At 39.1% G+C, this 15,941-nt stretch overlaps 2 protein-coding genes across 2 annotated transcripts; one reads left to right on the top strand and one right to left on the bottom strand.

Annotated features, from left to right (window-relative positions):
• Positions 1-4,374: 4,374 nt before the first annotated feature.
• Positions 4,375-9,231, bottom strand: DYDC1 (DPY30 domain containing 1). The gene is made up of 6 exons (XM_058028819.1): positions 9,034-9,231; positions 8,107-8,259; positions 7,884-7,991; positions 6,433-6,501; positions 5,486-5,536; positions 4,375-4,835 (listed from the first exon to the last, which is right to left on the bottom strand). The coding sequence occupies exons 2-6, from the start codon at positions 8,251-8,253 to the stop codon at positions 4,758-4,760; spliced, it is 453 nt and encodes a 150-aa protein (XP_057884802.1). The 5' UTR covers positions 8,254-8,259; positions 9,034-9,231; the 3' UTR covers positions 4,375-4,757.
• A 1,352-nt stretch (positions 9,232-10,583) lies between these two features.
• EXOSC3 (exosome component 3) lies at positions 10,584-13,560 on the top strand. Its single transcript, XM_058029329.1, has 4 exons — positions 10,584-10,859; positions 10,962-11,111; positions 11,684-11,835; positions 13,263-13,560. The coding sequence occupies exons 1-4, from the start codon at positions 10,584-10,586 to the stop codon at positions 13,462-13,464; spliced, it is 780 nt and encodes a 259-aa protein (XP_057885312.1). The 3' UTR covers positions 13,465-13,560.
• Positions 13,561-15,941: the final 2,381 nt, after the last annotated feature.

Here is a 15,941-nt window from a genome sequence, read left to right as displayed (position 1 = left end):
ACAGACTAACCAAAATACTGATCAAGTTCAAACATACATCCACCTCCTCCACAAGGAAAAGCCAATTTCTTTATCTGGCATCTACTAGACAACATCTAAACTATGAAGGAACCGCTGAACAAACTAATTCGCTGAACTTAAACACCAATTGGTTCTTGCATCAAACTAAAGTCACATTTTCCACAAGTACTTTCCCAAGATTTTTGGAAGAAAACCCCAAAATTTTTATTACATCAACTTCTATTGAGATCCATGAGTGACTACATGGAGAAAATGGCAGAATTCCCTTGGGGAGTTAATTAAAAAATTCTTAAATCTTTTACATACCCTTAGAGAAGCTAAAATTATTCAGATAGCTTTGGTGCAATATGCCTAAATATCAATTTTTATTTTTAAGTCAAATCCAATCTTCACATCATCATTTAAAGTACACTGAATTTTTAAATTGTGATGGATGAAAGTAATGGGGGAAAATCTGGAATTTTTAGTGAAGCATATATTTCTGTAGCAGTACAGAAATGTCAATACAGCCTTTGAAATATATAACTCAAGAAAGATTAATCAACAAGGACCAAATGGCAAACTTCTCTGCTCATTCCATTACCTGACAGTATGAATGTGCATTTACTTTCAGGTGCTAAAACAAACATGCCCAGTATAAATGTATTAATAGGGTTTGAATTTTTGGGCATTGATTTTGGATGACCTATCTCAGACAGGATCTCATAAATGTAATTTTTCATGATATGGTATCTTCTAATGTATTTAAATAAAAAACAGTGTAGATTACAAAAATTCTGATCTAAATTAAACACTAATTTTGGTTAATGATAATGATTCTATGATGTAACTGGGAAGACCCACAGTACTGAAGTTGCATACATGTCTGAGAACTCTCCAATTCTGAGAATGAGTCTTCTGCTTAACTTGTTAAAAATCTCCTACACTGTGCCAGCTCAAAAAAAAGGCACCTTCCTCTACCTGGCCTTTCTTCCATTACTATTAGCCCAATGCCTGTACAAATGCTTGCAATAGTATAACTTCTTGCACTGTATGAATTGTAACAAATACTCAAGTGTAAAACACAATGACTGCATGAAGGTCTATAATGGCAGCACCAGAAAACAAACAAAAGTAATAAAACCAAACTCCCCCACAAGGAAACCCAAACAGAAACTCCAAAAAAGCAACAACTCAAAAACAAAACGGTAAAAGCAAACAAATACACTGGCAAGATGTTTTAAAAAGTACATCAGTCCTTATCAGCAAATAACAGGCTTAGACTCTCATTTCTAGCTGTAGTCAATAGACAACACTGCTCTTTTTCTATCCTAAGTACAGGAAATTCTTCAAAGAAGTAAAGCAATTAATAGCTGACTTCAAATATGAGTAAGCTGTATTAGCAAAGTTCAGAGAAATTCAATTTAACATTTAATCCACACTAATTCCCATTATCATTAGCAAATTACTGTATAAAACTTTAGCTTACAAAAAGATAAGTTAGTTCCTTTAGACTATGAAGGAAAATCATTCATCATAAAAGGGACTGCAAACTGAATAAAACCTATTCCATTAAAAGATAACTTTAAAATAAATGTGTTTTCTGCAACATGCATTTCTCCATGCAGGAGAAGGTTCTCACACTGCAGAGCTGTTTTCACCTCTGTGAGCAGAGTGACAGTTAATCTGGATCATTTTGTCCTATTCTGGGCTTCATATCTGTTTTCATCCTTGTGCTTCAGTATTGCAGGAATGAGAACAGCTGTGAATGGGCATGTTACTATCAGCATGTTCTCTGAAGGATCTGCACATGGCCTGCTCACCCTAAACAAGACTGCTCTTACTCTGAAGAAAGGAAAAATGACAATTTCATACATTTTCTGTCAGTATTTAGAACCTTATTTTCAGTGACAGTTTGCATCATCTGTCTATGAATTTTATCCTTCTTTCCTAAATTTCACAAAAATTTATTCAAAGGGAGTGTAAGCTGCAGATGAAGCTACCTTATGTAATTGCTTATTTTTTTTTCTTTCCAATGTACAATTTTACATTTTATGCAGTGGTTAAATTGTGCTAACACTTCTGAAATCACATCATGTGCAGTAATTGAAAGAGTAATCCATCCTCCTCCAGGCTCTAGCTTGCTAAATTCCAAAGAAGGTGAAAGTTCAGAAAGAGAAGGCAAAAATTATTTTAAGCTTCCTTAATTTCCCTCCAGGTTTAGACACCCAAGGAGAAGTCATCTTTGTTGTGAACTACATTTTCAAGTGACCTACAGGCAGGTTTGCACCTCAAGAAAGCATGGAGCCAAGAACTGTTTACCTCTTGTCACATATCCAAGATAAGAATTCCTATAAAGCTGTAATGCACCAGGTCTGTGCACATCAGATCCTGAAAAAAGTGGGAATTCCTATAAATAACATTTTAACAAGAAAAGTTTTCTGTACCTAACAATAAAGAAACGGGTAAATTGGAATCTACCATTTTGTTTTGACCCTTGCTTAGTAATTTTCTGATAAAAGTTTCCATCCAAAACTTCCTTCCTTGAAATAAAGTGAGGAATATGAACTGCAGCATCACAAAGAAAAAGTCACAGTTAAAAATAAGCTGAAACAGAATGACAAACAGAAGTTGCAGTTTTCATAGGCTGTAATTGACAGAGCTTCCAGTGTGCTTATTTAGGATGCACTCTAGTGGACACACATATAACAAAATCAAACAAAGATACAAACAGATTAAAGGATAAAAAAATGAAAGCAACATGTCATCAGAATTAATTTCTAGCATGTTTTAAAATAGTATCTTACTTTCTGAAGGCTGTATGAAGGTTGAAATTTTCATGGTCAACATGGCTGGACATTAAGTGTTGAAAACGAACATCAGTTACCAATTTTTGGAAGTGTTAATCTAAATATTATGAATCAGTTATAGATGTTGTTTAAAAAACAAATTCCATCTGTTTATCTATTTACTCCATCCCTTTGAGATTGGCACAAGAGGCTGCTGTGTATTCAGTGTTAACAGGTGTAATTAAAACTGTGGTATCACAGTGTGTCCTTGAATGATTCTATTGTAACTGTTTGTAACAAATATAATTGTAAACTGTGTCAAAATCTGGAACATCAACCACAAGGGTGTATTCATGTCACTGGAAAAGTTTTGACTATCACAGAAACTGCAAACCAATCAGAATTATTGTAGATAGCAAAGCCTGACCACTTAGACACAAGAAATAGTTCTACTTTTCATGACTCCAAAAGTTTCAGAAACATTTCTAAGTATTTATACCCAGTAAATGACTTTAAGGATGCTCATATAAGACATGGTTGTTAGCAGCATTCAAAAAGCAGTGTAGCAATAGGATGGGCACAGGATTTTTTTTAATAGAGATACTTTAAGGGAAAAAATAATATATTAATATATAGAAATATCAATAGTGCTCATGTTTTTAAAATTTTGTAGGATTATTCTTAGTCTGATCTACATGATCAAGCCAAGTTTTTCAGAGCAGGAAAACATTTATTATGTGATTGACCCTTGTCTCTTGGGTGTACAGATATTTTTAACAGTTTGCCAAAGACAGCAAACCACTTAGACTCAGCAATACTATTAAAAAAATTGAAGTGAAATTATCAGAAAAATCTCTTTCATCCCAAGACTGAAGAATGCAGTGAATGCATTAACTATGCGCTGATTTTCTAATGAAAGCTATTTTCATTACACAATATTGGCCACGACCATCTAAGCTGTAGTAGAAGGCATAGATGCAAAGGCACATTTTATAGAAGAACAGCAGGATTTCTTGATGCTGAAGTTTTTCCATTTATAACAAAGAGACATAGAACATTCTTGACAACCTATACCAAGATTACAAACATCTGTTCTTTTAAAAATGCAATCTTTAAGTATTATTTAACTTATTTTTATAGATAACCATGGATCAAATGAAATATTCTTCAAAATTTTTAGAAGTAAAGTTTAGAAATAATGATGGTATTTGGTAGAGAACATATTTAATTTCTTGATTTACAAATTCAAGAAAAATGCAGTAAAGTCTTAAAAACTTGATTAATCAAGACTAACATGCAGACACTTGCAGCTTACCTAGTACCACACAATACCCAAAAAAGGTTCTAATAATAAATATAATAATAAATATATCTTCCAATGATAAAGACCTAGATGCCCTCATGACTTCTAGGAGACAAGATCTTCTAGTATCTACTGAGTCAGAGTTAAATTTACCTCTTTCAAACACATTTGGGAATTCTGATTGGATTTTTGCACCAAGTTTGAAGTCCAGAATACTCTCTCCATCTTTTAATCTGCAGAGCATTCCCTTTTTCTGTCAGAAACCATTCAAATTCTTGAAAATAATTTTCAGTAATATTTTATTCTTTTAACATTGATTCAAATTATCATATTGTAGCATCCATCCTCAAATCATATTGACACTTTAGCTATATTGTTATTTATTATGGTTACTTCAATATGCAACAAGTAGAAAATATATTTGTTGCTTTCACTTCAGCTGCAATTTTCTTCCTATAAGTCAGCCATGCTAGTTAGAATGCTTTAAGAACAAAAAGGAAGAATAGGTATCAGAAATAACAGACTTTATACAAAGACCTTGAAAACACACACCAGAGAAACAGTTACATAAATCAGTTATATTTATAAAATACATAAATCAAGATACTACACTTCAGGATAGCAAGTAATGAGTAGAAAATATATTTACTGCTCTCAGGTCAGTTCTAATTTTCTTCTTCTTCTTCTCCTTCTTCTTCCTCTTCTTCTTCTTCTTCTATTACTGTTGGGAGGTCTGTTTGACCCTGGAAAACAACAACAAAAATATTCTACCACTTACCAGCATTCACTGAGCTTTGTAAAAAGGAAAATAGAAAAACCTGCCCATGGCAGACAAGTTGGTATTTATCAGTATAATCATGTATTCTTCCATTCAATAGAATGAATACAATTAATATCATAATTTTATTATAAAATCCAGCAAATTTGGATGATGCATTGTGATTTTGAGGGCAGAATCAATAGTACAAGCATATATGCCTTATTTTATCAATCTGTTTGTAATTTGTAGCAAACATGTCACTGTAAAACCTGAAATAACATCCCCAAAACCCAATGGAATCTAACACCTTTAGGCATGAAAACTTGGCACATGTAGAAAGTAGCAGGCACTTAAGACTCATTTTCTCTTCTGGTTTTACAATTTTCTTATTAAAGAACCCATAAAATATGCCCAAAGCCTCAAGAATATTTTAAAATATGTAATTATCAGAAAATGATAAAAACTGGGACTATATGGGATCTTGCATACACACCTGATTTACCTCAGTGGAAAAAACACCTGTGAAAAGCTGACCCTAAGAACAGTTATGTTAAACTTTCATAAATCTATTGTCAGCACAGAAAAGCAAATTTTTAAGAATCAATAATTTATAATCTGTTTCTAAACACTTACAGGTTCACTCTCATCTGGCTCCTCAGGTTCATCTGTAACTTCAGCTATTGCCTGTTCATTTTCATGTGGTAAAGAAAACCAGTTTTCAGCTCATGTCAAATGTCCCATGTCATGAAATCACATTTCAGGTGTGTTAAAATGACATTATGTATCAATGTAAAGAGAACACTTTAGATAAGTGCTATACAAGTTTAGTAGTATGGGAATATGTCTTGGTATGCTTAGCCCTATTTTTAAATTGATTTTTTAAATTAACAGCGATTTAAAGTTTTTATAGATTATTTTTTGTCACTTTCATATGTTCATCTTCTTACAATTATGTTTTGTCAGTATTTTAGCAGAGTTTTCTAAAAACTTAGTTATTTCTAAAATACTCTGTGCCCCACAGAGTTTTAAAAGCTTTAGGGAGATAAGCATGCCAATGATCCCTGTATGTTTTTACTGAAGCAGCATTAAAAGACCATAAACATGGATATCTGTATAGACACTGTTCTGTTAGTGTAAATTCCCATGCACCACTAAGATAGCAGAATCCAGATGCACTGCAATTCCAAACCACAGCTCTTTTTCCAGGTACAGTAAATGGATTTTGTGCTAACCCCCTGTAAAATATTACTATATTGGTACTTCAATTAGACATGCTTATTTTATAAAACTTTCTAATAAATACCATCAAGAAATGTGGAAGCATCAGGTAAGCTGACCTTATGCTGGATTTTTGGAGTAAATTTATGTTCTGCTCTGACCAAAATTCAAATATAAAACCCAGACTGCAGAAGCCATGTGTTAAACATTCCCCCCTATCTCCACTCCTGTTTCTTTAATTATGTGTTAGTTCAACACTTCTGCTTTGTGTTTTGTAATTGATGCCTGCATCTGGAAAAAATGGCTGATAAATGGTATTTTCAAACCACCAACTAAGCATTGGCTTAAACCTCTTGATCTACCTGCTGCAACTGCCTTTCAGCTTCCTTTTTCTGTGCTTCCAACTCTGCAAGTTCTTTCTCCAACTCAGCCTGAAATCAGTACAAGAAAGGACAAATTAGAAAGAAAAAAACCCCCACATGTATCTTTTCCACCACATTGTTTACAATGTATTTTATATTGAAATAATAAATAAAAAGTAAGCATAAAACATAATTTCTATGTTATGCTCATAACAAGATCCTTTCATTATCATCATTTTCAAAGGTTTGAGAAAGGTATTTGATAAAGAAGCTTTACTACCAAGAGGAAGAAAAAACAGTTAACTGAAGTTAGTACACACTTCAGATACTGTCTCATTACACAAGCTCTTTCCCAGTTTGTATTAGTTATCTCCTGGATTAAGTTCTTTGATGCTTTGTGTAGTACCTAGAATACAATCAAACCTATAGAAAAATTTGGCAGGCAATGTCATTAACATTAATCATGTCCATCAGCAACCTTCAGCATTTACAACTGGAAATATCTAACAGGAAGTGTTTATTAATTGGGAACACAAGTCTTATTATATCAAAACTTCAGAAACTGCATAATCTATTTATATTCAACAACCTTAGAGAATACTGTTTGCTCTTGCATTTTGTGAGCAGTTACAAACATGGTCATAATTTTCTATTTCTTTTTGGTAGATAAATGCAAAACTTACCTCAGTATTTGACTACAAAACTGAGGTTAAAAAAATGCATCTAATGTGAGTATTGTTCAACATTTTCCTGTAGCTCAGGTAAAATGATTTATTTAATTCTCAGTGAATTATCTCTAGACACAATCTCTTTATTTTCATTTACTATTTTACATCACTCATGAAACCCTTAAGCACATTACTTTTGGTTTGCAAATTACTAAACTCCAAATTTTAAAACTGCAAGTGAAATAAAATGAATGCATCTTACACTAGAGCTGGGCTTAATGTGATCAGCATAAATTTAAAATTAAGCTTCTTAAAATAAGCTTAAATTAAAATTTAACTTATTAAAATAAGTTAAAATTTGATTTTAACATCATGGAAGTCATCCATACAAAAAAAATCCAGTCAGGTCACATCAACATCACCATGGCAACCCTGGGTTCACATGAATCCTTTACAAAAAATGGCTAGAAACACAGATGTTATATTAATTTCATATTATAAGCCCAAACAGTACTTTCAGTTACTTCTCACATAACTCCTAAACTGGCTGACTTTTAACTTAACAGCCATCACTTTTTAATAACATTTTACTGCATAATATGTAACTTTTCCTACCCATGTACTGACTAATAACTTCAGTTAATCAGAAAAGGGAAATTAAAATGCGTGCTTTATGTCACTTTTATCAAAATCATTATACAGCTATTAGAAGTATACATAGAGCTCCAAGATGCCACAGCACACTATGCTGCTTGGAATGATCTATTATTAAGTATTAATAACCTGCCGTTGCTCTTCCAGTTTCCGCTGCTCTTCCTCGATTTTTAACCTTTCAAGTTCTGCTTGGGCTGCCACCCGTTCTTCTTCCAGCTCAGCTCTCTCCAGTATTCTCTATTTCAGAGGTAACACAGAATCAATTAAATATAAAAATGGAGGATATATTAAATAGCATCAATTATATTATAGTAATCTTTTTCTTTTTTTTTTTTGCCTAAGTTGGATCCACCTTTTCTTCTTCATCTAAGTTTCTTCTGTATTTGTAAATCCAGTGTGCAAGATACTCTATTGGATCTGCTGGCCGATGCTCTACAACCTCTGCCAGTCCTTTCTTCAAGCAATCTCCCAGGCATTGCTTCAGATACTGAGACTCCATCCAAATCTACTGACAATGAACAGACAGATATTAGACATCAATGTCAGAATTGAGTTAGGGGCTTTAAGAATTTGTACTTAAAGTGCAGTGACACATAGTCAGTGTCACTGACTATGACATTACCTTTTACTAAGCTTGCAATTCATACAAGTTGCTTGGCAGTGGTTTAGTGCTTAAAAGCTCCAGTGGACAGGTCAGTTATAACAATCACTGCAGGAAAAAAAAGTGTTTAAACTCCACCTTACTGTTTGGACATGTATAATTCATAAACCACTTAAAACATGCTGCCAATTCTAGGTCTGTATGATAACAATAAAAAAAAAACAAACCCTGAAAACCACAACACGACGTAGAAAACTTCTACACAGATACTCAAAGAACAGGCAAGTAGTTCTGAGGACAATTTAGGGGTGATTTTTGTTTGATCTATCAGAGCTATCTTTTACACGTGTATGCGAGGCAAGGGGCTGAAGCAGTCACTCCACAGTTAGGAAAGGCACAGAAAATCTCTGGGTACACGCTTTACCAGCCCAGTAAACACAAGCTTTTAAGTAAACACGAGCCTTTCTTTGCTGTCAAGGGGGCTGAATCCATGCCGGGGCAGAGAGCCCGGACACTTAGCACAACAGCAAATCCATTCCCATTATCCGCTGTCATAGCGGCCCCAGGTGACCCTAATGAGGCCGCCCACGTCCCCTGCTCCGGGCTCCCTTTAAGCCCAGGCTGGCCCCTCCCTTTCCCCTAGGCTGCAGGCAGGGCGGGCCCGCTCCCCATCCCTACGCCGGCTGTTGCGGCTCCTGGGAGGGCCTGGCCCGCTACCCCGCCTCGCCTCACGCTCCGAGAGAGTCCTCGGCAGCCCGTAGTGTCTGCCCTGCTTCTGGTGCCGCGGGATGCGCTGTGGCCGCTCGCCTTCCCTCGGAGAGCAGCCCCGCTCCGGCTCCTTGCCGGCAGCAGCTCCCAGAGCCCCGGGACGGCAGCCCCGGGCCCGCCCCGCTCCTGCCGCCCGGCCCGGCCCGGCCCCGAAGGCGCGGGGTTGCTCCGCAACAGCGCCGGCCGCCGGAGCTGACGGAGGCGTGAAGGGCCTGCTCGGAGAGGTGACCGATGGCACAAAACGGGCAGGAGCGGCCGAGACCTCAGAGGGTTTTGTCGCCCTTGAGAGAGACCTCGACAGGCTGGAGGAATGGCAGAGAAAAGCCTGAAATTCAGGGTCCTGCAGCTGGGGAGGAATAGCCCCACCACCGGGGCGAGCTGGGTAGATCTGCCGGAGAGCAGCTCTGTGGAGAAGGACCTGGGGGGCTGAAGGACAGCAAGGTTTTGCAGCAGTGCGCTTGTGGCCGAGAAGGCCAATGGTATCCCGGGGTGCCTTAGGAAGAGCATTGCCAGCAGGAAGTGATCCTGCCCCTCTGCTCAGCCCCGCTGAGGCTCTGCTTGGAGCGCTGTGCCCAGGTCTGGGCTCCCCAGTGACAGAGACAGGGAGATCCTGGAGCGGGTACAGCATGGGGATATGAAGATGATTAAGGGATCAGGCATCTCTCTTACAAGGAAAAGCTGAGACAGGTGAGCCTGTTCAGCCTTGAGAAGAGATGATTGATAGGGAGCCTCATTAATATGTATAAATACCTAAAGGGGAGGTGCCAGGCTCTGCTATGTGGTGCCAACCACTAGGATACCACTGAATGGGCAGAAACTGATGCATAGGAAGCTCCATTTAAATAGGAGGCAGAACTTTGTGCGGGTGACCCCATACTGGAACAGATTGCCCAGGGAGGTTGTGGAATCCCTTCATCTAGAGATATTGGAAGCTGTCTGGATGCAGTTCTGTGCAATGTGCTCTAGGACAGGGAGGATGGACCAGCTGACCCACTGTGATGCTTTCCGACTGTTTTAATGCTATCTCTCTGTGAGCAGTTTCCCTTCACAACAGATGCGATTTTTTCTGCTCCCTGCAAAACTCATCGGCTGTCTTTCACCTCAGATTTGACCAGCTCTGTGTTTTACTGTCAGCTTCTAATCGGGTATTAAAAAAAACCTTACAAACAACTGCAGCTGGAAGAATTGCCTCTGTATGTTGTTAATTCCAACGCCTAAGTGCACTCACATTCTCTTGGCCGCTCCCCGGCAGAAATGGAAGGCGGGCTGCCTCCCTGACGGACCGGCCGCTGCCGGAGGTGCCGCGAGGGGCGAGGAGCCGCTGCAGCAGCTCGGGGATCGAGCGGGCCCGGCTGTGGCGGTCCGGGCCGTTCCGGCCGGGAGGTGTCGCTGGCGCCCCGCGAACGCCGCGCGCAGGCCGCAGGCGCAGCCGCCCGCCCCGGCCTGAGGGGCCGTGCACCATGGCGGCCACGGCGGCGGAGCGCGGCACGGCGGCCGAGGCCCTCGTGGGGCAGGTGGTGCTGCCCGGGGACCTGCTGCTGCTCCCCGCGCACTACGACGAGGACGCGGAGGGCGAGCGGCTGCGGCTGAGCGCGGGCACCGCGCCGCAGGGGCGGCTGCTGTGCGGGCCGGGGCTGCGGCGCAGCGGGGCCGGGCTGCTGGTGACCAAGTGCGGGCTGCTGCGGCACCGGCCCGGGGGCGGCGGCGCCTACTGGGTGGACTCGCAGCAGAAGCGGGTAGGGGCGCGGCGGTGTCCGTATGTGTGTGTGTGTGTGTTTGTGTGTTAGCACCCGTCTGCCCGCGCTCCCCTGACCTTCTCTCCGCCTCTCCCGCTGCAGTACGTGCCGGTGAAGGGTGACCACGTCATAGGGATCGTGACGGCCAAGGCGGGGGACGTGTTCAGGCTGGACGTGGGCGGCAGCGAGCCGGCCTCCCTGTCCTACCTGGCCTTCGAAGGCGCCACGAAGAGGAACAGGCCGAACGTGCAGGTGGGTGCCCTGTTAGCCGGCGGTGGCGCTTCAGCTGCGTCCTTTGGTGGCGCCTGTGTTGCATTTCAGTAGCTTTTCTTAGGGGAAGTGTTTTCATAACCCTGTGTTAGAGGAGATGGGCAGCTCTGGTTGTGATGGTTTCGCCTTGGTCCTCCTCGGATTTTGCACCTTTAGGCCGCCGCCTTTCTGGGGTTTCTTAGGAGGACTGTAACTGGCGTGCTCTGCGCTCTCTCAGCTGGCTGGGTGCTTCACTCTTCGTTTGCTCATAGTGCTGCCAGGAGCAGATGCAGCTCATGAGTAAGGTGCATCTGAAAGGGCACTCTGATGTTAAAGTTTTAAAATCTGTGATGCTGGTAGAAACTGTTAGTTGTGTCTTCTTTTAACAACACTGTTATGAATGGTTGGGTAGCACATGCATGCTGCAGTTTCTGCACACAGATGAAGTGCCATTATCAGAATGTAAAAGGAGCTGTAAAGAAAAAACAAACAGGCCTGTGTGATGTTTTTTATTGTTGTCCTACTGAATGATTATAAGAGATTATACTTTTGTTCTTTGATGCTGTTTTGTTTAGGTGGGAGATCTCATTTATGGTCAGTTCGTTGTAGCAAATAAAGACATGGAACCAGAGATGGTCTGTATAGACAGCAGTGGAAAGTCAAGTGGCATGGGAATAATTGGACAAGATGGCTTCCTCTTTAAAGTTTCCTTAGGTCTAATAAGAAAGTAAGTACTAAAAAATGTAAGTAGCCACTCTCACGTGTAAGATTCCCACAGCTGTTTCTTCTGAGTGGTGTGGGCAGTTTGGTAAATCAGCCTGTGTGATTCTTGTAGTGCATTGAAACCAGATTTACTGAATAGAGTATGGCTTGATCTAGAAGGAAAGTTTATTTTTCCTCTTAAGAGACTTAGAAGCTCTTTTGTATGCAACAGGTGTTGCATCACCTGTTTAAAATAAGCGATGTGGTTGCCGAGGCAGTATGGAAAATAAAAGTAGTGACCTGGGGAAGTCAAACATTCAGGGTAGTGTTTCAAGTATGTACATATTGCCTTGGAGTTTAAAACTTGGCAATGCGTGTTGTCCTTTTTGTGTGTCATGGGGTAGTAGAGGTGTATGTTTGCTGACTGCTTTCCCTGACAAAAGGGATCTTTGCACATCAGTACACATTATTTTCCAACTTCCAAAGAAAAATAAATAACACTGAAATAAATATACAGGTTTAAAAAATGTAGGATCTTTAGTTTAAAACTGACATATTAGTCCAGGAACTGTTTCATAAGCTTTTAAATGTATCATGAACTTTGGAGTTGCTTATGCTGATGTAGATACAGAATTTTTTTGTGACTGTCAAAGAATACCAGGTTATGTGGACGAACAATAGTCAAACTTTGTTGTTGCTTTTTGGGTGGAGCTCTTTGTTTGTTTTATCATTCTTTGGATAAGCAATCTGGCATTGCAGAGCAGCTTTTTCATTCCTGTCATTGTCTGATTTATAGATCCAATCAGAAGTCAGTGTGAACTGATGCAAAAGCTTTTTGCAGCCATTCTGTTTTCCAAATTTTCAATGTATGCAAGTAAAAAAATAACAGCATATTACAAGTAAACTGCTAAATCCTGATATGATTTTAGCTTTTGTGAATACTTGTTCAGTCTTGATTTAATCCTAGACACGTTACAGTATTTAGTATGCTGTCATCTAATAAAAATGAAGTAGTCTGTTTATTGCTCTTAATACTGTTTCCTGAAGTAGAAGTCCTGTTTTGAAAGACACTTCTGGGGTGTCAAATAAATAGCATTTCAAAAATGTCATTTGGTCAAACAGTGTACTTTTAGAATTTATTAACTCAGAATGGTTGTAAAAGTATCAATTCACTTTAAATTAATCAGGGGCTGCTTCTGAATCTAATGAGAAAAAAACTAAAATTACAATGGCTTAATTTTTTTAGGTGCATGTATTTTATATGACAGGATCCTTGAAAATCTGATCCTGTATTGCTGTTTTGGATGTATATGCAACTTTATAATCTTTCACTGTTTCTTAAATAGCTCCCACAATAGCAGGATTGGTGGAGTTACTGGTCAATAGTAATGTGGTGTCTGTAAGTGTGGGCACTCCTTCCTCTGACCTTTCTGTTTTTGCTCTTGTTTACAGGCTCTTGGCTCCCAAATGTGAAATAATTCAAGAGTTGTCACAATTGTACCCATTTGAGATGGTGCTGGGAATGAATGGAAGAATATGGGTAAAAGCAAAAACAGTTCAACAGACTTTAATTGTAGTAAATATTTTGGAAGCCTGTGAGCATATGACTGCACAACAGAGAAAACAAGCCCTTGCCAAACTGTCAGGGAACTAAAAGGAGAAAACCTTGAAGATTTGTTTGTGATGATTGTAGGGTGTTTTGGTTATTTTTGTATTCAGATTTATATTAAAAGCCTTTTTTTTAATTAAATACTAGACTTTGGTCATTCTTCATTTCCCTTCTTTATCCACTCAGCTTGATTTAGTGTTGTTTAAGGAGTTTGACTCACCTTTGTGGTTATGAAGCCCTATTTATGTTCATGAATTTTCTGACTAATGGGAAGATGGTCCCTATAAGCTTTCATTAGCTCTGAATTTTGAAGCATAACTACCTAGATCTTCTTTAAAAAATTGGTCATTTTTTGAGCTGCATATATTTGTTTTTATAGTTATTAAAATTGCAAACCATCCATGTTTACTTGGGATAGCAAAAAGTATTCCATAGGTCATTAATTTTGGTTGGGTGCTCTGTTTATACAGTGACATGAAGTAATTAAAATATTATGAAATTTGGGAATACAAAAGCAGATAGAGAATACCAGATAATAATTGCAGGGCATAGCATGAAGCAGTCACAGGGTGGTTAAGGCAAATTATCAGATAAGGCAAAAAATATGTTCACAGGGACATTGTCACTTTCCCTAAGTGATGACCTGCCTGGTAGTATTAAGGACATAGTGATTAGGATTTCACAATAACAGCCATGTGTTTCTTGGTTCAAGACACTGTTTTCTTTAGTAATAGCATAAAGATGCCATAGAGCTTTGCTAATATTTAACAAAATCAGCATTTCTGAAAAAGATTTTGGCTTCTTTGTGTAGCAGTCCCTTGATGCATGTACAGGAGATGCTGTCCTGGGAAGGGTAAGCTCTCAGTGGATTTTAGCATGTGAGTCATTTGCTGCTGCTTTGAGAGAGGAAGAGAACCCTGGATTAATGGAAGGGTAGTTACTGATGCCTTCTTCCTTTGGGAGAAAAGCTTGATTGTAGACACCTAATGAACTGCTTGCAGCTCTTAGGCAGTCATTTACATCTGTGATGTTCTGTGGCTCTTAATGAGCTGAATAGTTTAATAGCAAGAGTTAAAGGAAATTACTAAAAATTAACTAATTAGAGTGAGCGTGAATACCATCTTAATTAAAGTGGAAATATAATTTTTCCTGTTTATTCTGTATTTCATCCAAAGCTTAACCTATGGCATTTGATGATAGAGTTGTCTTTGGCATCTCTGCCTTTTAGAAATTGCCTCAGTCTAGAGCCAGCTCCTCTGAGTCATCTGTAATGTGCTTACCTAGGGCTTCCCCTGGTTCAGCAAGAACACGACACTGATGGTTTCCATGTGAGTCAAATGGCTACAATTCAGAATTCTTGAGAATTTCACTGTCTCCCTATTTAGCATCTAGGGCATTGCTCATCGGGCTTGGTAGGTCTTTAGTCATCTTTCTTCACCTGTCATCTCCCAGGTGAAGTGACTTTCATGCATATCCCATAAACCTTTTGGGTCTGTAGTCTCTCTTACTACACATGAGAAGCTGTAAATTAATCACATTTTCATAACTCTTCTTCTCTAGAGCTTTTTCCACTTCAGCTAAGCAGGGCCTCTGCAGGTTGTCTGTTACTGGAACAATAGCTGGCATAGGCAGAAGAGCATTTGCCAAATTATCTCAGGGTGCTAACTTTTTTTTGTTGAATTGTTCTTGGATCATAGTAGTAAAACTACAGGAATGGGCAATGACATGGATCATTTCCTGGGTAGCTGTGGCTTGAAATGCCATTAGCCTTACCACTGCCCTTTATTCCTTTCCTTCCCAAAAGCCTGTGTTCCAGGCTTAACCTGCAAGATACAAATGGACAACCCCTGTTAAAATGCTGGCTTGGTAGTGCAGCACACAAATGGCAACCTTGACAGTTCTCAATCTACACACTATTTCATATCACACAGCATGCTGTCCATTCTCACCCACTTGTCACCCAAATACAAATTTAGTTAAATCAAGAATAGGATACAAAATGCATTAAAATTATGCTTGCTATTAATTTAGCAAAATTAACAGAATAGTTCCTGGCTTTTACCCCCTACACAACCATTTTAATTATGTGCTATACTTAAATTTGCTTGACAGTTTATAGAGTGGAAAAAAATTTCAGTGGATGTGAACAAAATGGGTGTGGGGAGAAATGCTTGAAAGAAAGTACACTTAAACATATTACTAACAGAAGACTATATTTGTGTTTTGTGTTTTTTAACTTAAGCAAAAAAAACCTTATCAACATTCCTCAAACCAATTACAATTTGACAGGCTTTATCTAACAAAGCAGCCATTCAGGCAAAGTCTAAACAATATCTTTGCAAACTTTTCATTCTATGTTGGTGACTGAACCAGTCACGAGGAAAGGTTATGGAGTGTAATTTGGTGCTAGGAAGAAAGGCTGATGGTGATTTAATTGTGTTCTGCTGGGAGTCTCCCACATTCCCACTAAAGGCACATGAACCCATATGTTTTCAGAAATAGGACTTGCAGAAGGGATGCTG

The sequence above is a fragment of the Melospiza georgiana genome, chromosome 8 (genome assembly GCF_028018845.1).
Source record: "Melospiza georgiana isolate bMelGeo1 chromosome 8, bMelGeo1.pri, whole genome shotgun sequence".
Classification (NCBI taxonomy): Eukaryota; Metazoa; Chordata; class Aves; order Passeriformes; family Passerellidae; genus Melospiza; species Melospiza georgiana.
The sequence above is the reverse complement of the archived record's forward strand: the minus strand, read 5'-3'. Positions and strand labels throughout refer to the sequence as shown.

Coding starts and splice junctions, on each gene's coding strand:
- DYDC1 (XM_058028819.1), bottom strand. CDS start 8,253: ATGGAGTCTCAGTATCTGAAGCAATGCCTGGGAGATTGCTTGAAGAAA. Junction 7,992..8,106: donor ACTTAGATGAAGAAGAAAAG/GTGGATCCAACT, acceptor CCTCTGAAATAG/AGAATACTGGAGAGAGCTGA. Junction 6,502..7,883: donor AACTGGAAGAGCAACGGCAG/GTTATTAATACT, acceptor TACTGATTTCAG/GCTGAGTTGGAGAAAGAACT.
- EXOSC3 (XM_058029329.1), top strand. CDS start 10,584: ATGGCGGCCACGGCGGCGGAGCGCGGCACGGCGGCCGAGGCCCTCGTG. Junction 10,860..10,961: donor TGGACTCGCAGCAGAAGCGG/GTAGGGGCGCGG, acceptor CTCCCGCTGCAG/TACGTGCCGGTGAAGGGTGA. Junction 11,112..11,683: donor GGAACAGGCCGAACGTGCAG/GTGGGTGCCCTG, acceptor TGTTTTGTTTAG/GTGGGAGATCTCATTTATGG.